This window comes from Pleurodeles waltl, chromosome 7, assembly GCF_031143425.1.
Source record: "Pleurodeles waltl isolate 20211129_DDA chromosome 7, aPleWal1.hap1.20221129, whole genome shotgun sequence".
In the NCBI taxonomy this organism is placed as follows: domain Eukaryota; kingdom Metazoa; phylum Chordata; class Amphibia; order Caudata; family Salamandridae; genus Pleurodeles; species Pleurodeles waltl.
The window spans coordinates 1,489,230,503-1,489,254,952 of NC_090446.1; the positions used below are offsets into that span (position 1 = coordinate 1,489,230,503).

Consider the following 24,450-nt stretch of genomic DNA (forward strand, 5'->3'; position numbering starts at 1 on the left):
ACAAATATATACCCATTTCAATTATTTATTATTACCAGTGAAACCAATATAACATCTCAACATTCACAAATATACATTTCTGACATTCAAAAACAAAACAAAAACAAATCAGTGACCAATATAGCCACCTTTCTTTGCAAGGACAATCAAAAGCCTGCCATCCATGGATTCTGTCAGTGTTTTGATCTGTTCACCATCAACATTGCATGCAGCAGCAACCACAGCCTCCCAGACACTGTTCAGAGAGGTGTACTGTTTTCCCTCCTTGTAAATCTCACATTTGATGATGGACCACAGGTTCTCAATAGGGTTCAGATCAGGTGAACAAGGAGGCCATGTCATTAGATTTCCTTCTTTTATACCCTTTCTTGCCAGCCACGCTGTGGAGTACTTGGACGCGTGTGATGGAGCATTGTCCTGCATGAAAATCATGTTTTTCTTGAAGGATGCAGACTTCTTCCTGTACCACTGCTTGAAGAAGGTGTCTTCCAGGAACTGGCAGTAGGACTGGGAGTTGAGCTTGACTCCATCCTCAACCCGAAAAGGCCCCACAAGCTCATCTTTGATGATACCAGCCCAAACCAGTACTCCACCTCCACCTTGCTGGCGTCTGAGTCGGACTGGAGCTCTCTGCCCTTTACCAATCCAGCCACGGGCCCATCCATCTGGCCCATCAAGACTCACTCTCATTTCATCAGTCCATAAAACCTTAGAAAAATCAGTCTTGAGATATTTCTTGGCCCAGTCTTGACGTTTCAGCTTGTGTGTCTTGTTCAGTGGTGGTCGTCTTTCAGCCTTTCTTACCTTGGCCATGTCTCGGAGTATTGCACACCTTGTGCTTTTGGGCACTCCAGTGATGTTGCAGCTCTGAAATATGGCCAAACTGGTGGCAAGTGGCATCGTGGCAGCTGCACGCTTGACTTTTCTCAGTTCATGGGCAGTTATTTTGCGCCTTGGTTTTTCCACACGCTTCTTGCGACCCTGTTGACTATTTTGAATGAAACGCTTTATTGTTCGATGATCACGCTTCAGAAGCTTTGCAATTTTAAGAGTGCTGCATCCCTCTGCAAGATATCTCTCTATTTTTGACTTTTCTGAGCCTGTCAAGTCCTTCTTTTGACCCATTTTGCCAAAGGAAAGGAAGTTGCCTAATAATTATGCACACCTGATATAGGGTGTTGATGTCATTAGACCACACCCCTTCTCATTACAGAGATGCACATCACCTAATATGCTTAATTGGTAGTAGGCTTTCGAGCCTATACAGCTTGGAGTAAGACAACATGCATGAAGAGGATGATGTGGTCAAAATACTCATTTGCCTAATAATTCTGCACTCCCTGTATATATATATATATATATATATATATATATATATATATATATATAGTGTAGTTACTTACTTCCTATTGGAGGGTTGCCTCTCTAGTATTTTCTCATACTGTGTTCCAAAAATAAAGTACCTTTATTTTTGTACAACCAAGTGTCTTCTTTCTTGTGTGTAAGTACTGTATGACTGTAGTAGCATTGCAAGAGCTTTGCATGTCTCCTAGATATGCCTTGGCTGCTCACCCACAGCTACCTCTAGAGAGCCTGGCTTCTAGACACTTCCTACACTTCACTGAGAGGGGATACCTGGACCTGGTATAAGTACCATAGGTACCCATCACACACCAGGCCAGCTTCCTACATGGGAGTAGAAAGAAGATTAGCATACAAGGACCTCAAATTGCGAATAGGAATATGTTCTTGTATACGAGCAGATACAATTGTAGGACTGCTCGACAAATAAACACACATGCATTCTCCACTCACAAAAACAGAAACACATGATTTTTGTGTAAGTGTCCACTAACAACATGAATGCTTGCACCAAAATTAACATGTCTATCACTGATATACAACACTAATGTATGCATTTAAAAAAACAACTAAAATATACAACCTGTGTTTGTCACAAATGAGAGTAATTGCATGACACTCACATTAGCAGAAAGAACATCAGCAGCAAACAATTAAAACAATCACAAATAAGGCCAGGACAAAGGTATTCTCAAAATAAAATTTCTTTATAAGGATTAGATAAGTCTCTGAATGAGAAATAAGAAAAGTCCATTTGGACAAATGGAAAAATGTATACCCACAGGAGTTAGCTCATGTGGGCCATAATGGCTGTCCGGCCCATCACTTGCCTCCTAAAGTCACTGCCAGAATGAATCTCCTCTGGAAGGGGCACCTATGGGCAGAAAGCAGACACCTCAATAATCATGGGGGGTGGTGACGGGGGTGCGTCCTGGGTTTGGGAGGGGAGGATTCAGGTTTCAAAGGGAGGGGTTTGGGAGGGATGGGTTTGTGTTTGGGAGGGATGGGTTTGGTAAGCGTGGTTTTGGATTTGGAAGGGGTGGATTTACGTTTGGTAGGGGTGGGTGGGATATGAACGGGTCAGGGAACAAAGTAGCATCTCCTCAGGAAAAGGGGTAAGGTGTTCAGGTGGGAGTTGGGTTTTTGAGGTAGAGGGAGTATAATTGTCTGTTTGTGCTTGTGTGTTGAAGGTGTGGGTGCTTGAGGGTCTAGTGTATGTACTGTAATTTTAGAGTTGTGTCTTTTACTGATTGTCTGTTGGGTGGGTGAGTGTGTTTGTATGTCGAGTATGTGTGTGTGTGTGTAGAGGATGTGGCATGTGTTGGTGTACTGTGCATACATGTGGTGGTGGGTGTGCTTACAGGAGGGCTTTGGTGTGTGTGGGTGTTGCTGTAGTGGAGGGTGATTTGTCTGTGGGTGTCGTGGTGGGTCTACTGACTGAGGGTGTGCTTGTGGTGCCTGCAAGGTGTCTGTGCTTGTGTTTTTTGCTGTGTTTGGTATTGGGATGTGCTGCTTGTGTTTGTTGTTGTTGGTGCATGTATATGTTTGTGTGTACTCTAGACAGGGCTAGGTGTCTGGGCACAAGGTTGGGGTGGGTAGGAGGCTGCGGCCAATGAGGAGGCCAGACCCTGGAATGACCGCTGTAAGCCACCCAGAGCACCGTGAATGCCATCTAGGTAAGCCAGCATCTGGGTGTTCGGGCCAGCCAGCCCCTGGAGGGCATTCAGTAGTGTGATCTGGCCTACAGTGATCTTAACAGATCAACAGCCTCCTCAGTGAGCGAAGCCTGGGACACTGGGGCAGGGGCAGAGGTGCCTGCAGCAAAGGTGACACCGCCCCTTTTAGGGGGTGGCTACGGCCAACTGGGGGGAGCAAGAGGGAGTATGGAGATTGGAATGTGGGCGGATGAAGATGCAGGTGTCACAGTCTCTCCGGGATCCACCCCCAGTAGGGACTGGTCTTCATTGGAGGCCTCCAAGGAAGATGTAGAATCACTGGTGGCCTCTGTGCCAGTGCCCTCACCCTCATGCCACTGGGTCAATCAGTGTCTTTGGTGCCACACCCAATCCCCAGTGGCCAGCACAACTGTGTGATCTAAATAGGCTTGGTGAGATCCTGACGTCAAGACTTTGAAGGAGTGCTAATCGTCAGTATTCGAGTTTGCCCCGTCAGCTGCAGGATGCAGGTGCGACGGGGTATACTCCGTTGTGGTGGTCTTTGGCTTAGCCGCAATACATCTAAACAGGTGGGCAGGAGACATCCGACGCGACAATACCACCAAGATCTAAATCGGGTCCTGAGTATTGCAGAAAGAACAAGTGCATCAAGCAAAAAAGTGAATCAGGATGCAAGGCTGAGGTTAGTGTCAAGAAAGAAGAGAAAGGTTTGGACTCAAACACTCACTTTAAAAAGATGAAACTTGCAGGTCCAGCAAAGATGCATGCCCTGCAAACTAAAGATACTTCTGTAGAATAGGACTTGAGTGGCAGCACTTCTGGACAGCATAGAACTGACAATAGTTTGCCAGTCTCTCAAGGAGTATTTGGTGGTGACTCAAACTAAAGATTATGTACAGGTTGAGAGGCTGGGTGGACATGTAAACCCTCCAGATAGGGTTTATAGTGTAGAAATATAGATTGATGTGGAAATACCACCCAAAATAAAAGCTATATTCTTGCTTAATTTGGTGAAGGCTTATGACGTCAGTGTTGCAGAGGGTGACTGGTCTCAGACTTTTATTCGGGGTGCAAATTACAGTGAGGGGGTTTTGATGCCAGCAGTTTCCTACTTGGTACCTAAAGAAACATAACCATGTCGGTGGGCTTTGAAACAGGCTCCTGCCTTATACAGAAATGGGAACGTGGGGTGGGAAAAGGGTCTGTTCCACATGTGATTCCATTAAGGAATGAACCTCAAGTGCTGGCTCAATTTCCTCTAAAGCAGGAAGCTGAACGGGATGTAAAAGCTATTTTAGGTCAGCTAGAATATCAAGGTATAAAAGTGCCTTGTAGTTCCACAATCAACCCTCCTCTCTTTCTGGTATTAAAACCAGATCATTCATACATAATACTTTTAGATTAAGAACTTTGAATGCAAATACACAAACACATGCAGTACTAAAGTGCTTAGAGTACTGGATTAATGATCAGTCTGGTGGAAAAAGAATATAAAATTAACGTGGACATCTCCAGTGTTTTTTCAGTCAGAACGTAGCACCTGAATCACAGTAGCTGACTGATTTTTCCTCAGGCGGTTTTCAATAAACCTATATGAGATTGCCCATACGGGATAAGAATATCCCTGGGCTTTTTTCAGCAAGAATTATTGACATCTCACAGGAAGATACTGAGGTGCTAGATGTATTATGCTGATGACTTGACTGAACATCTGGCTAGGGAAAACAGTATAGTGACTTTAGTAGCTTAATACTGGTATAAAATTTACTTCACAAACTCTAAAATCACATACTTAAATGTGATCTTTCTTGGATATGAATTATCCAGTGAGGGTAAAGGTTTGGCAGCTGACTTTCTACAGGTGTGTGCTAATCTACAACTGCCAAAAGAGAAAATTACAAGCCTCAAAGAGCTATCTCAGATTCAGCAGAGCTTACTTGCCACATTATGCTGAGTGAAAGAAGCCCTAGTACTGTGATTCCAACATTTTCTGAAAAACATTGGATGAAAACATGCATAGCTATACAATGTGGGCTAAAAACATGTTCAAGATTAAATATTTACAGTACTGAGATAATTAATCAAACCCAGTTATTGGGATTATTGTTAGTAAGTCAGACAGCACACAAGTAGTTTACAATAAGGATCAGACAATTCCCATAGCATACAGATCACATCTGTGTTTCTGTCCTGAAAAACACTTTGATCTTTTGGTGTCATTTCTACTTAAAAGACGTTTAATAAAATCATATGTCTGATTCCCCACATAGAATTTTTATCATTTTGTTTAATAAATGTTACTGTACTTTTCTAATTCAGTGTGGGATTTGTATTGTTTTGCATCTTGACTTTATCACTATTCTCAAGCCATTATTTCCCTTTATAGCCAGACGAGGCCAATTAGCATTGCCAATACGTATTCCTTTCAAGAAGAATCACTATGAGGTCACATTCCCTTGCAGCTGCAGTTAGAGTTTGTGCACCAGAGAAGTGGAGAGTTTCCCTCCTGTCTTGGTAGTGTGAACGATATCAAAAAGCACAGGGTTTCAAAACAGAAAACATGGTGATCGAGCACACGTTATCATTGCCATTCATACAGTTTGCTCTACCTTTAATAGGCCTTGAACCCATTAAAGATATGCTTTGCATGTAGCATATATTATCACATAAAACATGTCACACACAACACTTTGTTTAAAATCTAAAGTGAACTTTATTTCTTATGAATGGCAATTATTACTATTGTATAAAAACACAAAACATTACAACTTTGTAATTTTAGCCAACAAACTGTAGAACATAATCAGGCTCCTAAGTAACCCATAAATATGCAGGATGGTATTACCTGCACTAAACGGTATTATTTTGTGTAACCATGAAAATCTGTTACTACTTGTGAGCAATTATAAAATTTCCCACATAAACAATTATGAAGTAGCAAGTGAGAACAGGCGCAACAGTCAACAAGAACAGGTAATTACCTAGAGTGTAATTGATGATTTAAACCAAACCAACACATAGTTAACACCTTATGTTCATGGATCAAAAATCTCTAATCAGGAGTTCAACCTGTGTTTCCAATGCTGCAGGCATGCACAATTCCTCAGTGATGAATACATCGGTAATGTCCTTGATAGATGGATTGCAAAGTAATATCATTGTTAAAATAAATATTTTCCTTGTTGTGAGGCAGTCAGGTGATAAACTAAATTAGCGAAATCCGTGTTAACACTGATATGAGTGTTGAGATTCTTAAGTCTCAATTTGATTTGAATTAATGTGATTACACAAGGTCAAGGCTTTAAACCTGTAACCATCACCAAGACACACGTATATCTTTTATAACATCTTCCAATATAACAATCAACTCTTCATAATCTCTCTTTCTGAAATCAAAAGGTAAGTCTTACCTAATCATACGGGAAGAAAAAACAAATTGGATATATTAGTTCCAGCACCATCCTGAACTGCCACATTCTCATCAAAAGACTATCTACTCTTAGATCTTATTCACCTCTGTTCTGAAAAACTTTGGAGTTGTGCTGTGATCCACAGAAGAGAATTTAACCACTGGTTCCCGTTACATTTACAGCACAGATTTTGTTTTGTCCATTTCAAACAACTTCAGTCTCTATCACATTGCTATTTTCGGGCTTGAGTCTAATGTACACACAGTCCTATATCATCTGGTTCAATGCTTTACATTCCACCTGTTTTCTAGTCTGCTTCTAGCACTGTAGAACATATTCTCATGTTAGCTTGCTTACTTTCTTTGTTTCGGTTCACTCTCTAAGAGTTTATTCTAATTCTGTTTTTAGTATTATGCTGTCAGTATACCTTTTTGGAATCATTGTCATGTACTATTCTAAGTTGGAAGTATTTATCACTGTTTCTGCTTATTATTATGTACAAGACAAAAATATAACATTGGGTAAAACTAGTAATTGTTTAAAAAGAAATCAGATTTGGTTACTTCACTGTACATTTTGCCGCTTCACAGTCTTTCAGCATGTACATCAACTCTAACGTAAGCTTGTGATTTTGTCCATGAGTTACCTTCAGAATATTAAGAGCCTCTTTCATTGTTTGGAGAGCTTCTGGCAGTTTATCATGAAGGTACTGCAACTTACCCACTTTCATCAACTGAATAGCTTTACTAGGACACATGTCTGGATAATGCAGTCTGTATGCTTCCAGGGTTCTTTTGCCATACATGCAGGCCTCCTCATACAAACAACCAGAAATGCAGGCATCCATGGCACAGTCAAGCACTCCAACCTGATACACATTTCCATCTGGTAGGCGGCCATCATTAGAATTGAGGATGGATCGGCAAATGGCCAAACTTTGTTCCCATTTTCCATCAAGCTGCAGCTGCAGTGCTTTCGATTTTGCTTTTTTAGTTTCCATGACAGCTTGCTTGTCACCAGCAACCATTAATTCATCAGCAGCTTGTGTTTGACACTTACGACATTTACATTCGAAGGAGTACTGGCGTTTCAGCTCACTCTGTCTTTCTTTGCTAGGCATCATCAAATTCACATAGCTGGTGGTGAGCTCTTCTTCTACCTGGATCTCTTTGGCCGCACGAAGGATAAGGTGTTTTCCCTCAAAAACAATGATGCAGTTTGGGTTACAGTCATGATTCAATAGTGACATGCTCGGATAGATGCCTGCACCAACATCTTGCATTTCAGCGTTACAGATGGAGAAAGTGTTGCAGGCCACTTTAGCAAATAATTCGAAAATGTTCAAGCCTGCAGGTAGATGTGAAGGAGCAGGGATTTCCTTCTGCAGGTAGAACTGCAACATTATGGCAAGTTGGCTGAAGCCTTCTCTCATTTCATCGCTGAGCTCCGATATGTTAGATTGCAGCTCGGACAAGGAGTAGAGCTCTTCTGAAGGGCAAGGTAGATCCTTGAGTAGTTTGAAAATGACCCTGCCAACGAGTCGGACAGTTTCAGCAGGCTCTTTGGGCTGAATGCTTTTCAGACACTTGCATTCTTTTCGATGGTCTGGCCATGCTTCCTTCTGACACCGCGCGCCACAGTATTTGACAAGTTTACAGCTGGAGCATCGCAAGAGGCGGTCTGGTATTCCTAAACAAAAGTCACAGGCCAAGCGCCCACCACTCTTGCAAGTCGTGTAGGCGAAGGGCTTAGCTGTATACAGCAAATCTCCAGGAAGTAGGGGTGCTGTTGCTCGCAAGCCATTACCTTTACCAGGGCTCCTAAACTTCTCAAACTTCCTCTCTGCCATGGACAAGCAGGTATTATAACAGGCCAAAAGGCTGAAAGTAGTTTCCCCTGATTCACTTGTATTTCAGAAACTATGGTTAAATATATTCCTTCGTTACCGCAGAAATGCGGCGCACACTGAAAGTTATACGAAACCCGTATCGACAATCACTTGAGAAAGCTCTCCTCCAAAATGGAGGTACCCTTTATATAGCAATGAGTGAGGTCAAAGGGCGTGGCTTTGTGGGGCTTTAGATATCCGTATTGGCTAATGGTGTCAACGTCGCCCACCTCCGCATGGCTCTGGAATTTTTCTAGTCTGTCCTTTATTTCAATGTGATGGGAAATATTGGTCGTAATAAAAGAAAACGAACATCAAATCTTGGTCTCTGTTTATGTCTACTAGAAGGCTTTTGATTGGGTTACACGGCTTGTAGGGTTTCCATTGGCTACGTCCACAGAGTTGGCCGTCGTTGTCTGACAGCCGACAGGGATTGGCTGACTGTCACAGTCTGCCGTATGATTGGCTACTCTGTTGCGTCCAGCACCATGACGCATCGGCGCGCGACACCCTCCTCGATTCCTTGGCGTACCTCCCGGTGTACCGTCCTGTACTAGTCCGTTCATCTGCGCGGCCCGGACGATCCGTAAGATGGCGGCAGCCGACGGCGACGACTCCCTCTACCCCATCGCCGTGCTCATCGACGAGTTGCGTAACGAGGATGTGCAGGTGAGGCGCGGAAGGGCTTCCACATGACGGTGGTGACAGGAGAGGGGACTGGGACCCTGGGTTTGCTGCACTTCTGTGAAAGTGGTACCGGGGGACGCTGAGGGGTTCTTGTTTACAAGGAGCCGGGGGTGCGTGAGAGTGGTCTGTGACTACAAGGTGGAAGTGGGGGGGGAGTGGCCTGGAGTGTTTTCCAAAACGAAGGCGTTATGCAGTGTTCGTAGTGATGCTGTCCCTTCCATTTTTTGAAGCGAATAAAAGTATGACCGCTTCCTCAAAGTCACTGGTAGTATTTTGTATTTGCACCGTGAAACTCTTGCCAGCCCTGCTCCTTATACTGACGTGTCAGTTGTCTAAGACGTGCTCTGCCTAAACGACTGATCTCTATGTAACACGAATCTGATACTGCAGTTAAAATGCGAAGCCCGAGGTTCCGTCTGGTATTTTTTGTGTTTTGTTTCTTGGTCGTTGGAATGGTAGCAGCGAATTTTAAATGGCATAGCTCTTTGGATTTAGTTTTCATGGTGACTAGTATAACGACGAGGAGACGTCATAACGTTTGTGGCAAATGTCTGTTGCATAATAAACAAACCGGGGTGGGCAGATTTACAAAAGCGGATTATCACATGGACACTGCATTCGTCTCTGCTCTTAGTTCCTTAAGCATGGTAAGAAGCATTACGTTTTGTCTAATTTAGTAACTTTAAGTATTTACAGAGGACGTTAAAATGACTAGCACAGGGACCCATTAGGGAAAGCACATATTACTTCATGTAGGCATCAAAGCCACCTTTGTAATTTTGTGCTGAGTAAGTTTGAGTATACATTATTCAGTTGTTACTATTATATATGTATTTATCTTCGAAAGTGTAGAAGTTGTTACCAAGCAAAGAATCAGTGTACACGATTCCGAAATTGCAGTAGGTCAGTTGAGTTTATTCACGTTTGTGTATGATGGAAAATTGCTTATTGACCGCCAACTTTAAAGTATTCCTTTGTCACAGTAAAAATGTGTGCCATGAGTTAACATCCAGAAATCTCTTTCCAAAAGGGTGCAAAGTTCAGTTGCAAAAGGGTGTTGGGAGTCTGCATCAAAAGAAAATGCATGTACAACTGGTTGATGCCGGGAAGACAAGTACAGTTTATAAAAAAGAGTAGAGGAAGGCCAGACATTGTAAACTCTGTTGAATGGTTATTTTGTCTGCCTGAAAATAAGAGTGTTTTGATTTGTTTTGGAGTAAAGCAGTTTTGTTGCGGAACCCCATGTACCTAACTGTCACGCTTCCCAGTTGCAAGTTAAAAGTTTGGTCTCTTCCATAAGGTTGGTCATCCAGCAGGAAATTTACGGCCAACTCTGTGCTAGATCAATGGAAGTTGCCCAAATCAGAGGGAGGCTTGATAGGTTCCTTAGGTACTGGTGGCATGCAATCATTTTTTAATGGTTTATTTCAATTTTACGAAGTCCACCTCTAAATTTTGAGTAGACAACATTTAGCAAGTTGGAAAGGGGCCATTGTAGAACCAGTATGTCGTTGTTGCTTTGTTTAATTTATTGTTTTGTATTAACTTAAAATACCAGCTATTTGACATTGTAACATTGTAGCTTCCAGGAATTTGAGTGCTTGGTTAGGTGGTTATTTATGGTCTCATTCACATTTAATAATAAGATCTGCACCACAGCAGAAGGGCTTGATTGTGAAAAAACATGGAGACATTTTAGCAAGTTAGAAAGGGGCCAAGTGTAGAACCAGTATGTTCTTTCTTCTGTGTGCTTTATTTAATGTATTGTGTTTTATTAACTTGAAATACCAGCTATTTAACATTGTAACTGCCAGCAATTTGAGTACTTGGCTAGGTGGTTATTTGTTTATTGTCATTCATATTTAATAATAAAATCTGTGCTACAGCGGAAAGGTTTGCTGTTGAAAAAAACATGAATGAATATAAAACAGTAGATGTATTTATTTATTTTGCAAACGTAGGGTGCGCACGTTTTGTGATTGCGTTTTTTTTTCTTCTTTTTGTGAAGTATGCTTGCGATATGAAACAAAAATAGCTAGCTGTTCTGCTCTACTTCAGACTGAGGATACCAAAGGAATGCCAAGAATGCTGCACTCTTAGTCTGAGTAATTAATTTATTAAAGCACTTCCCAAGATTCATGCAACAAAAGAATAACTTGGGCTTTTATTTGAAAGGTAGTAACAGAAGTGCAATTCTGAAAAAAATCACAGCAGTGAAATAATGATCACAGAACTCAACAATGGTTATTATGTATACATATATATAGCTACGTATTCACGCATACACAACACAAAGCTAAAAATAAGAATAAAAAATGCATCACGATGGGGCTTGACATCGACCTCATCCCTTTGCCAGCTTCATGCCGTGGAACCCTGGCGACCAGAAAGCGAGAACCTACCCGTAAAGGGATTAGTTTCTGAGCAAAGCGTCCCTCCTCAGATGAGCTCCGTATATCCAGGCGTCAAGCTCCCACTACCTGACAAGTAATCACACATCAGAAATAATGAACATAATTACATTTATGGAAAGCAAATGCAAGGTTATGTCCCTGAGTGTGTTGTTCTACAGCCTCTCACTCAAGTATTCTATACCAACTTAAGTAACTCTAAGAACTACAGGCACCCTTGTCCTGCCCCATATCTGGTGTCAGATTTGGGAATTGGGCACAGGTGCAGATTATTGCTTTTACTTCCTGTAGCTTAGAATGCAATCAATCAGTTGTTCTTATCTCTGTTTACTTTGAGCAGAAAGTCTAAAGTCTCTATCCTTGCCACCCTTGCCGTGATACAGATATAAAGCAGGCGTCAAAAATAAAAATGTTACTAGACCTGCAGGTCGAAACTTGAATAATCTACTCAACCTAAGTGTAATGTGCTTGACCCGTAAAAGGGCCTCAGATTGTATTATGTTGGGCAAATATTGTAGTTTACGGAGTCATTATTTTCTTTTCACATGAGTGCACCTTCAAATATGCGATCTCAGCATTTATTCTGTACAATAAATCCTCTTTTGTTTGATTAAATAGACTAAACGTTTGTTCCATGTTTATAAGAATCTTGCCCACATATAGGGGACATATGATCAATGATTTGCTTCTTAGTTTAATAATAGCATTGTCATCAGGGCAGGAGTGTTTTCCAGTTTGTTTAAACACTCTCAGTTTTGAAAAATATATTACTAAAGCATGATGTGATAGCACAGTAAATTTCCAAGAAACGTCCAAAAACCTTCCCACTTACTTGCAGCTTTTAATGACAAAATAATATAGTGTATTAACAATAGTCTGTAAAAATCGAGTTTGTGAAAAAATGTTTTCATCGTCAACTTGCCAGAAGAGGTGAGTAGGTCTAAAAATAGCTCGATCTGAGAACATAACACTCCCCATAGCAAGTGGGTGAGTAGATTTTTTGAGGCCTATGTCTCATCTCTTTAAGGATTCTCAAAACCCAGTAAAGTGCTTCGATTGCTTTATGTGCTGCACCCAGGACAGGTACAGTAGTCCTCTGTTCACTATGAGGGTATGCTTATTGCACCACACTAGGTCATGGAGCAGGTTCTGGACCTTGCATTGTCAGGAAAGTTGTAAGTCTTTGCGCTTGCACACTAGATTATTATGACTCCCGGTTCACAATAAAAGGAAAGCTACCAGGTAAGGTAAATCTATATTTCGGTTAATAAAATACAAATTCACACGCAGTTGTGCACTATGGGACAGGGGATATACTTGTGTTCCGGGGGCAGGGGGGTGAGATAATCCAGTCTCCACATCTAGTAACGCAATTTAAAAAATGAAAAGATAACTTTAACTTTATTGCTCCGTTATTGAATCCTTGTGATACATAGGAAAGCACTACATTTCATTATGTGGGTAAAGGCAATGCGATATATGTGCCATTCATGGAGGGAGCTGGATATTAAGTGTTTGAGCAAGTTATGCATGGCATGTTCAGTTAATAAAATTACTTTAAAGGCATACATTTTTTTTTCTCACACTTATCAGAATGGTTGAACGGTAATTTTTAGGATGCCTCCTGCATTGTTTCATTTGCCTGGTAATTAATAAAACACCTGTCATTTTTATTCTTCTTGCATTCTAGTAATGGTTTGTTTTGGCTTTGCCGTGACTGTTCTTTCCAGTTGCCTTTTGTCACTTATCCTCAGGCTGGCTGCCCCCAAATCTTTCATTTGGTTTAACTGGGCATTGAAAGTGCCATATTCTGACTATTCAGATTTAATATTTTCGGAATATGATACAGGCGTAAGCATTTGCTTTTGTCTTGAATAGTCTTGGGTAGCTGCAAGTCCGAGGTTATAGAACGTTATGTATCAATACATCAGATGTGGTGTGAAGAAAAAAACAGCTTTGGCTACAGAACCAGCTCGTTGGAGTCGTCCTGGGCCTGTTCTTTATTTGAGTTCCTATGTAGAAATGACTGATATTGCAAGTTTGACTGGTTGAATCAGGTGTATGGTTAGCGGAGTTGGATATTTAGAGCCCATGTTCACTTTCCTTTGAACAAGCATCAACATGGGGAATGTAAATGCAAAGTCAGGATAGAACTGATGAAAACATCATATAAGAAGCTATTAGATAGATAGATACTATAGCCACATAATAAGCAAGCCTTGAGTGAAATAAGATACTCCTGACAGTTATCTGGGCATGGGTTATTTAATACATTGAAATGTAATTTGAGGTTCAGTTAATACCTGCATTTTGCTTGTCTTTAAGCATTCCTTTTGACACAAAAAAGCTGAGGCACTAGTAGGTTGTAAGTTGACTCAACTTGTGTTCTGCTGTTTCCACAGTGAACAGTTTAGCCCCTAGGTCAGATTACAAACTCCTTGATCTGAATGTGAGTGTACCAAACAGTTTGTAGTAGTTTCCCTTTTTATGAAGAAGGTGTTTGAATTATGTAGTGACTTGAGATATGAGCTGTCTGATAGTAAGAATATTTGTACTATATATGATCAAAGCATGTTGCTTTCTTTTGTGTTGCCTTTTAGAATAGTTGAATAAGGGTAATGCTTTGTGATAAGAGGTACTGCCTTTAGTATTTCACTTAACTGTTTAGATCCTCTTAAGCATAGTAGATGGTTTCTCTTTTGTGTCCATTTTGCTCATTAGACTTTGTCACGTGTGGGCATATGGTTATCTGTAACAAAAGTATGCACAGCTTTCCTGCATCATGAGTCCTGGGTATCCTGTTTTGAGTTTTACTGCCAAAGTGTTTTTTTTTAAAGTTTTGAATCTCTTTTGGCTAATTTGTGAGAGACCTTCTTAGTTACAGGAGTAGAGTAGAGGTGTGGGACATCTTGTTTGGGGTCAAGGGCAACAAGTTTTTATGTTTACTTTGTCCTTGGGACAAGTAGGCGCAACCCCCTGCAGCACAAACCCTTTGGCTGCCTGTTTACAGAGAGTTGAACTCTCTGCAGTTGAGGTAATGTGTTTCCTAAAGATAATGCTGTTCGAACTTGTATTTATGGTTCATTATTTGAAAGCCTTCATTATTAGGGTGCGTGCTGTAAATAAATGTTTTAAGGTCACACTTCACTACTGATGTTGGTTCCAGTACAAAAAAAAAAAACGTGTACACACATGTTTGAAAAGTTTAGGCTAAGAGGCTAAGTATAATGCTCCCAGAATGCTCTCTGATTATATGCAAATGAAGTGTCATTTAGTAAAATGTGTTGATGCATGCTAGTATTTCCCAAAAATATTTCTAATGGAAAATCAGTGTAACCATTTTCAACACGATTATGGGAAGCATGAAAATAAACAAACAATGACAAAGCCAACTGATCTGACATATTTTTATAAGTCTTTTAGTTTCATCAATGCGTGTCTTGTTTTGACATGGCTTTTGTAACACTTTATTGTTGTGGGAGCTACCAGGCCCTCAACATTGTAACAAACATTGGCAAAACCCCCTCAAAAAGTTTTTGAACTCTTAAAGCACACGTTGCCACCAGCGGCATAACAAAGGCCCCGCAGCCGCCCTCCAGGGGGCCCCGTCAGCACAGCACCTGCCCTGAGTGAGTCTGGGGAGGGGGCTCCTCCATGTTCTTTTCAAAGGGGCACCCTCCAGTTTCGTTATGTCACTGATTGCCACTGTAGTTCCTGACACTGAACAAAACTACTTTGTGTGGCAATATGCTCCTTGTGGAAGAGCAGAATGCGATCACTCACAGTAAAGCCAGCCGAAAGAGAGAGAAATAGAAGTTTAATAAAAACAAAATGTCTTTGTTAACACCAGACCTAATTAGGGACCAAGACCCACATGTAGGTAGCTTTTTGCATGTCGCAAATAGCGACTTTCACTGTTTGCGACGTGCAAAAAGCAAATTGCGATGCACAAACCCAGTTTTGCGATTCAGTAACCTGGTTACCGAATCACAAAACGGGTTTGCGACTCGCAATTAGTAAGGGGTGTTCCCTTCCTAATTGCAACTCGCAGTGCAATGTAGGATTGTTTTGTGACCGCGGGCGCAAACCAATCGCAGTCTGCACCCATTTCAAATGGGTGCTAACACTTTCGCAAAAGGGAAGGGATCCCCATGGGACCCCTTTCCCATTGTGAATGTCACTGTAAACATTTTTTCAGAGCAAGCAGTGGTCCTGTGGACCACTGCCTGCTCTGAAAAAATGAAACGAAAACGTTTCATTTTTCGTTTTTGTTATGCATCTCGTTTTCCTTTAAGGAAAACGGGCTGCATTACAAAAAAATAAAGCAGTCACAGACATGGTGGTCTGCTGTCTCCAGCAGGCCACCATTCGTGAGGGGGTCGCAAATTGCGACCCACCTCATGATTATTCATGATGTGGGCATTTGCGAAGCCCTTGCGAATCACAGATGGTGTCAAGGACACCATCCTACATTCGGATTTGCGACTCGCAATTTGCAGGTCACAAATCTGAACCTACCTACTTGTGGCCCCAAATTCTTAAAGAAAGTCACAAAAGTGCACCCGTGGTATATGTCGTACCCCTATAAAATATTTGTGAACTGTATTTTAGCGTGGGTAAATACGATGTGTAGATTTGCTCATGTGAAAATCTATTGAGCATTTGCAAGTTCATTTTCCCTCCAGCCACTTTCTTCCCAACCCTGGAAGAAGTTCTAATTCTGCCATTGTCAGGAGTAAATGTCCAACCTTTCTTATTATGGGAAAATATTAGAGAGAAGCTGGTAAAAATCTTTAAAACATGCAGGTTAGTAGGTTTGCAGACTCAAAGGCATTCCAGCCCTGGAACTATTGCTTACTGCTTCCTCCAGCCCCAGTATGCAGATCTGCAGAAAGGTGGCAAAATAAGGAAATTGCTACAGTAGGGATTGAAACTCCAAGTATTCAAGCCCTACTATGGTAGTAGCCCTGGCATAATCAGAGAGGCTATTAATTGCTGCCATAATTTGTCGCCACACTACATGGCACCAAAGGGACAAGTAGATCTTTTTACAGGACAAGTAGATTTGAGAAGCAACCTGTCCCCTGGACAAGTAGATATTTTAATAAATTCCACACCCCTGGACGTATCTTGGAGCTCTCTCCATTTGGTTGAAACTCTAGTGGACTCCTTGAGGAATTGAAAGCAGTTGGCTATGTTGTAGTCCCCTGTATGTTTGGCATGGCTAGATTGAGGCAATATTGAAAATGGCCCTTTACAAAAAAATGCTTTTGATCTCTCTCTTGTAATCTTTTTTTCATTTGAGTATTTATTTTATTTCCAAATAGCTTCGGCTGAACAGCATCAAGAAACTATCCACAATTGCATTAGCTTTGGGAGTGGAACGAACACGCAGTGAACTTCTACCATTCCTTACGGGTAGGTAGTGACCATATAGGTTATTTTCTTTATTGCGAACTCTAGTCAACCGCGTTTCAGGAATAGGAATTCCACATCCTTTTATAAATGCTTCAGTGCAGAAAGTTGTCAGCAAGATCTTGCCAAGTACATGTGGTGTCAACAAATGTCTGATTACAACTTGGTGCAGGGATTGGAGTCCTTGCCTTGTAAATATTTTCCTTGGCCCAGAATTCAAATCTGAGGTAATTATTTTTTTTACGATAGTTCAATTCCTGAATATACTTTATGTTAGAACATATTTTCTTGAACCAGCCCTTTTTTAAATTTGCCCTTGGGACTGCCTGGCTCAGTGACTTAATTAGTATCCGTCGGCCAGATAAACGGTCCCAGTACACAATGGGACCATTTCGTGTGTAGTATTTAGTTATATGTGCAAGAAAGACCTTTACTTATTTTTAAAGTAAAGGCACTAGCTGAACTTTGCTTCGTTTCATTTTGGTGTATGTTGAGTTTCTAGCTTGTTGCACCTAATTGAATCAGCTTTGCATTGGTGTGCCTCATTGTTTGAGAGCCAAATGCTCAGACTGCAAGAGAAAAAGGCCTTCATTTGTACAATTGGGACTCAGTAACGTTTGATTACCCTGTGACACTGCCGAACCAGTTTACTGACAAGAGGTCGCTACAGGGAGTTTAAAGAAAGGGGTTTGCATGCTCACATGAAGATGTTTATCAAGATAATTTATTTTGAAGGTATTTGAAGGCTACGAAAAGGGGAAGTGGGAGGCACTTTGGATATATGCCGGCTGGAAGAACCATCTGTGGGAGTGTTGCCTGAGAATGATTTACATAATGTGCATTTTTTCTGGTAATGTAGTGCACAGATTGATCTTTTAGGTCATAGGTTTCTTGAAATTCCCGGCACGGATAGTGTTTGAGTGAGGTACCTGGGAGTGCTGGAGTTCAAGGGTTTTTAGGTATGGATGAAAGTTTTTTTTTTTTTTTTTTTTTTTCCTTTCCCCCTCGCTTTACAGTGATGATTTTGCAGAAATGGTTGAACACCTTGAACCATGTTGCAACTCATTATAATATACTTATTAATATGTACCCATAAAAATATGTTTTATTCATCTTTTTTTACACTTCCCTGTATGATAAATGATTACTGTTGTTTCATATTCAACTCGGCTAACATGTTTAGTATATATTCTACTATCATGAATATTCAAAACAAGTTGCCTGGGCTTTGCCAGTGGCTCAAAGAAAAATCATCAGCCAGCTACTAAGTCAACATTTTAAACATTCCATGGATTGTAAGAGTCCTACGCTCCATCATTACTTGGCATTTTTATAAAGAAATATTTTTGGGTGTTAATGAATTTTACTGTTAGCAAAGGTTTTTAGTTATATATCAGGGAAAGGGAGAGTAGTTGTTTGGCATGTGATCACTTGTTATTTTGAGGGAGACAGAAAGTTCATAACATACGATGGTGTTGGAGAAGATGGGGGCTCAGAGAGGATAGGGTCCCGAAAATATCTCTGGTGCAGGTAAACAGTCAGTGGTGGCACATGTTAAATGGCCTCTGAATATTGTTCCAGCCTTTATTGAACGGTTAGCTTGTAGTGTTGGAAGATTCTTTTTCCATTGTGTTTTTCCACTACAGTTTTTGTTTTAATCTATGTGCTGTATTTGTTTGGATTTTTTGTCATACGTATTATTATTCTGATTGCATAGAAATTGCCTGATGTGGGTACACTCTTTGCTGGCTATTTAATGGTTTTGGTTAAGCCCTCTTGAAGGATATAAATTGTGCTATGCCTTTTCTCTTTCAGACACAATTTATGATGAAGATGAAGTGCTTCTTGCTCTTGCTGAACAACTGGGAACTTTTACCACTCTAGTTGGCGGCCCAGAATATGTTCACTGCTTACTGGTAAGTTTCATTCTTGCACACCTCTGAGTGTGACATTTCCGAAGCACCATTATCTTGCATGGAAACTTCAGCTCCCATACAAGATGGGAACCTCCCAGTATGTAATAGCTTCCATTTTACATCTGTGCCAGTGCCTGCTTTAGCAGCTTTCTTTGTGTTGTGAATATTAAAAAAAAATATATATATAGGAAGGGTTTTTTGTTGATACGCCTTCAGCCAGTGCAGAGAGATGTGTTCTACACAAGGTCAATCTGTCGTTGCTTGCTTGAAGTGTCTTTCACATACTGAATCACCCAGCACACAGCATTGAATAATTGCCCAGCAGATACGATTGTCTCAACCATTGTTTTGTTTGAAATGTCAGTTACAATTTGGATCAACTCACTTACACTTCTAAACATATTTTCTCTTGAGCGTTTGCCAGTTTCTTCACAAGGCACATCTATAACACTGTATGTCCCATATGAGATCACAACCAGCATCCCACATATCGGATATGCAAATTTATTCAACATCTTGATTGGCTTTCAATCTCTTCATTTGGTTTAAATTATGAAGCATTTAAAATGAAATTATTTTTGATAAATGCATAACTTGTATCATCTTTAAAAATCCTTCCTGTCACCTTGTCACAGTAGTATATTGGTTTATGTCCCACACCTACTGCTCAAAAATTATCAACCTCCTGAACCCCCCCCCCCCACACCCCCAAAAAAACCTGTGAAGATCTCACTTTTTATTATTAAAGTTTCTACATTATAAGGCTGTTAGCTGCACAAGACCAATAAACAAGGGGATAGGGAGGAGTTATGGTCCAGTGTATAGCCTCCCGATTTGATACGTCAATAAATATAATACACTGTTCCAGCTGGAAGGAGAGATAGGATACAAGGGGAGGGTCCTAAAATTTAGGAGCAAAAAACCTCACACATCCAGAAGGATGTCATGCTTCATCATCGGAGTTGCTCCTCATCAGACCGGCACTGCAATGTCTGACGGGCACCACCCCAAACGGGGGGGGCTCTTTGCCGGAGATCTTTTTAGTGATGATGCCACGACCCCAAGTATGAGTATGAAAGAAAGAGGGGAACTAGGAGAGAGGGGGGGTAAAATTGGCTCTCAAAACCTATATCGGGTAATCAATTTATTAGTCCAAATGAGAGATGGAGGTCAAGATTAAAAAGTAGTCACAGGAGTGAAACAGAGGTAATGGTCAATCACTCTATAACAAAAGAAAAATGAGGGTGGGGAATTTCCAAGCCATCCCGATCGAGGGTCAACATGTTTCGCGTCTCTGTGGTCCATACGGATCCAGCGACGCTTCTTCAGGACCTAATGACTGTGTATCTCCTAATCGTAAAATGCGTGGATAGCTGTAGCCTGAAATTATCAGTAAAAAGTATCCAATCACTTACATTAGTCTGGGAAGGATATATTATTCCTAACTGTCGCCCTGCAATCAAATGTACACAGGTCAATCAAAGGAAATGAAGTCAATGCGTGTCGACATAATGACGTAATCATCAATATAAAATTAGGAAAAGACGGTGTCAAAACAGTAGTGTGGCACAGTGAAAGTGTCAACGCGTGATATAAGGGTGATATTAGCTGCACAAACCTGCTACTACACCTTACTTTCTCTTTCGAGCCAATGATCCTTCTGTATATAAAGTGAAAACATTTCCACTGATGAACAATGCAGAGATCAGGACTTTGGTGACGTTCTTGTCTAGTTTCCCCAGCTATCCTTTCCTGCGGTCTAGGATTGAATCTCTGGTCTTGCCATTATAACCACCACTGAAAGATTTTATCAGTGTCTCACTGTCGAAAAGCTTCTTGACAAATTTATGGAAAAATTACATTGGAACACCCCCTTCTATTAAAGGCAAATCTTCATCCTGATGTATTGCGGAACTGCAGGCTGATCACACTTCTTCCTGTTTTTACCAAAATAATAACGGCATCTTGTGAAACAGTCTGCATACCTGGAGCTATCTTGGTCATGAATTGGACCCAGGTGGGCTTTCGTTCCAAACACATTAAAGAGGATGGTTTTCAGCCACTCTTCCGAGGTTAAGATTAACTCACAACTAAACTCTTAATGTTGAGATGCTCCTTCTAGACCTCTAAGTTGCTTCAACACAGTCAGTTGATCAAGCCTTCTTGATCAACCTCATCTCTGCAAATGGAATTACTGGCACAACCTTTGTTTGGATTACATCATTCTTTAGCTGCCCTGTTATAGAGGTGGGGCTAGGTGATGAGCATGACTGTGACTCGATAGAGCATCCAGCAGCAGCAGGCTTAAAGCAGCAAGTAGTCAACATGCTGGCATGTGCCACTGTTAATGCAGTAGTCATGGTGGCCTACTGTCTTCCCCTGCTCTTCCTACTACAGCTTGAACTTCTTTCAATTGCCCTGGATACTTCTATGAAAATAACATAGATACACCAGTGAGGCAAATTAAATTATTTTTATATACCATTGACCTTTTACTAACACTCACCCACAAAGATATCTGGTCACTGATCCATAACATATCCCTGTTCTCCAGGTACAAAATCAACTGGGACAAGTATGAGGCAATGCCAATAGCCCAGATCGCTACCATGGGCAGTCTGTGTGAACCTGCAATGAGGTGGATGCCGAATGGTTTAAAATACCTAGATAAAATACTTGATACTTGAATGATAGCATAAAGTCCTTGATAATCCATACCCGACATAATAAGGCGTGCTGGGAATAACTGAGTTCCTTCCTCTGAGTGAGGGTATAGGCCATCAAGCCACACACTACACGTTTCTCTTGCTTTACTTTATGAAGTATTCCATAATACAAACAGATGTGTAGGTTTGTTTTCCATGGCATCAAGTATAGGTGTATGAAATGTATTTATAAAGTATAAGTGTGAAATCTACCTTTTGCGTGTGAAACATACCTCTTTTAACTTCTCTTTTCAGCCTCCTCTTGAGAGCCTGGCAACAGTTGAAGAGACTGTGGTCCGAGACAAAGCTGTGGATTCCTTGCGAGCCATCTCTCATGAGCACTCTCCATCTGACCTGGAAGCTCACTTTGTCCCCCTAGTGAAGCGACTAGCCAGTGGGGACTGGTTCACTTCCCGAACCTCAGCCTGTGGACTTTTCAGTGTGTGTTACCCTCGCGTCTCCAGTACCGTAAAAGCGGAGCTGAGACAGTAAGTGTGAATAACTTCTAGCTTCACCCACTACCCCAAAAGACATTTTACTTGACATTTAGTCGTTTTTAGATATTTATATATGCTTGGAACTACATTTTGCATACTGTCCTTTTAAAGAAGTATTTAAAAATGCAATGCTAATTTGGACAAGTTTAGCTGTAATCTAGTGTTCTCAACTGTCTGGAGAATGTCATGTCTGCATTACCACGTACTGTGCACAGCTACTTACTCACGAGGACCCGGAGTCTTCGGTCAGAGGCAATCAGCAGCCATATGCTTAAATACCAAATCTATGATGTGTTAATTGATACATCTGAGTCTTTCATCTAATGAGTTGCCCTTTGAAGACACATTTGATCTTATGTGAACACAGGATAGTTTACTGTAGTCTTACGTACTCTGGAAGGCTTTTACTGAACTATAGCAATTGGAAATGAATTGGCTCTTCTATTTCTACTAATCCCTCTTTTTACCATCCTTGTAGGTTGGTCTATGCATTAGTACTTATGTAATTTGGTCCTATTTTCTATTGAGTGCTTTTAGGCTAATAATGAACTGTAAGATTAAACAGTGCTTGCTTTGTAAATGCACCCCAAAACTGCAAAGTACTTATAGTTACTTATAGGTACTATCTGTTATGTATTTATTATATGACATGGTTGTTTTAGTGTAATTAGCATAAATAATTTTTTTCAAATAGGTAAAGGTTTATTGAAAAACTGTGCATTATTGTTTGATTGCAGTAAAAATGTTGCTCTTCATTTTAGGCATTTCCGTAACCTGTGCTCCGATGATACTCCCATGGTGCGCCGAGCAGCAGCTTCCAAGCTGGGGGAATTCGCAAAAGTGCTGGAGCTGGAGCATGTCAAGAGTGAGATCATCCCAATGTTCTCAAACCTTGCATCTGATGAGCAGGTTTGTTTATCATTAGTAGTTTTGGAAGGGAGAATGTAATAAAGCCATTAAAAGCATGCATGCTGTTTGCGGACCAGTGAGTGTTTCCCACACGGGTACACCTTTTTCATTTTCAAGACTAACTGCCATTTACACTGCTAACGGTCTACCATTTCTTTGAGGGTTGCGCAGAAAAGTCTGGAATAGCTGACACAGGAACAATCAACTTAAACATTAGGGGATTTCTAAAATTGAACCGCAGAGTACTATTTTTTTTGTTTATTGAATAACTGTAGTACATGGATACCTCTCAATTTTTATGTTTTGTAAACACTTGTAACCTAACTTGACTTCTGTTTGTTCTCTGTGCAACTGCCTTTGAATCCAATTGCCCCACCAAATATCTTCTTTCTCCCTAGCAACTGAGTCGAGTCTTGGAAATCATGATTCAGTGCTAGTAGTGTAGGATTTCTTGAATAATAAGCCTGCAGGCTCTGAATACACAACTTGTTTACAGATGTGTTTGTTAATATAGTACGCTGTGATTCCTGCTGTTCTGAAAGACCTTACTCTGTTGACCATAGACTGTCTCTCTCATCATAGTGTACAGCACTGGCACATGAAATATCTGGTGTATGTTACAAATTATCTTTTAAGGGCGTGGATACAGTGTGGTTCAATCCTACATAATTCCCATAGTGTTTTAATTAAAACACTGCATTTTGCTTGTTGAAAAAATACTTGTAAATGTAAACACCCAAGTATCGATTATGGGACTATTGTCTTTGAGTGCCTTTTGGCATGACACCTGTTGTTGACCTTCACAACCAGTAGCCTAGTAAAAATCATTCTTAAAAGACCACTCCCTGAAAGTTCTAGGAGTCTGAAAAGGATTGAAATTCTAAATTATTTGCATTTTTAATCTTTCAGGACTCTGTGCGCTTACTAGCAGTCGAAGCTTGCGTCAATATTGCACAGCTACTTCCTCAGGAGGACCTGGAATCTTTAGTGATGCCTACACTACGGCAAGCAACGGAGGACAAATCTTGGCGTGTGCGATACATGGTCGCAGACAAGTTCACAGAGGTGCTAATTTTATTTGGAATAGCTGCGCTGTAGCACAGTTTCTACGTTAGCTGTGGTACCTTTCTGGGTTCGGTGTAATATTAGTATAGGTCTAAGAGCCGTAAACAATATGAATTTTTCTTGGGTGATATGAATTACAATATATAAACTACTTACACAGGCCATACCTTTGAGAAAGTAATGACCCATAACCGTTATTAGCATTGCTCTGGTAAGTTGTCTCCCTTTTAAATTAATTTGAAGTATTCTGAAATTCTGCATTTCAAAATTGAACAAGCTTTTAATTGTATGTGTGCATGATATTTTATAACTACCACTGTTGTTGTCCACCTGCATGTTTTGGCTCATGGGGCTTCAGTGTAAATAATAAGTGAATCTCTGCTGTATTTTATGTATATGTGTTTTTTTAATTTTCAAGTAATGTTAAGACAGTAGCAATATCCTGTGGTTAAGGATTTTAAGATTGTAAGAGGGGGCGGCTCGGTCACATCCCCCCGTGTCCTGAAAAA

General features: G+C 40.8%; 2 protein-coding genes across 3 annotated transcripts in view; one reads left to right on the forward strand and one right to left on the reverse strand.

Moving 5' to 3' along the window:
* Positions 1-5,740: 5,740 nt before the first annotated feature.
* On the reverse strand, positions 5,741-8,704 carry LOC138246557 (histone-lysine N-methyltransferase SMYD3-like). The gene has a single exon (XM_069201233.1). It carries the CDS (start codon positions 8,295-8,297, stop codon positions 7,008-7,010), a length of 1,290 nt encoding a protein of 429 aa, XP_069057334.1. The 5' UTR covers positions 8,298-8,704; the 3' UTR covers positions 5,741-7,007.
* A 110-nt stretch (positions 8,705-8,814) lies between these two features.
* LOC138246556 (serine/threonine-protein phosphatase 2A 65 kDa regulatory subunit A alpha isoform) overlaps positions 8,815-24,450 on the forward strand; it is a 73,805-nt gene continuing 58,169 nt past the window's right edge. The window contains exons 1-6 of one of the 2 annotated variants that reach the window (XM_069201230.1): positions 8,815-9,005; positions 16,762-16,852; positions 18,665-18,765; positions 21,726-21,958; positions 22,729-22,876; positions 23,786-23,941. In XM_069201230.1, the coding sequence (XP_069057331.1) occupies positions 8,928-9,005; positions 16,762-16,852; positions 18,665-18,765; positions 21,726-21,958; positions 22,729-22,876; positions 23,786-23,941 (807 nt within the window). In that variant the 5' untranslated portion in view covers positions 8,815-8,927. The remainder of the gene's footprint in view (positions 9,006-16,761; positions 16,853-18,664; positions 18,766-21,725; positions 21,959-22,728; positions 22,877-23,785; positions 23,942-24,450) is intronic. The other variant, XM_069201232.1, reaches the window with a different exon arrangement.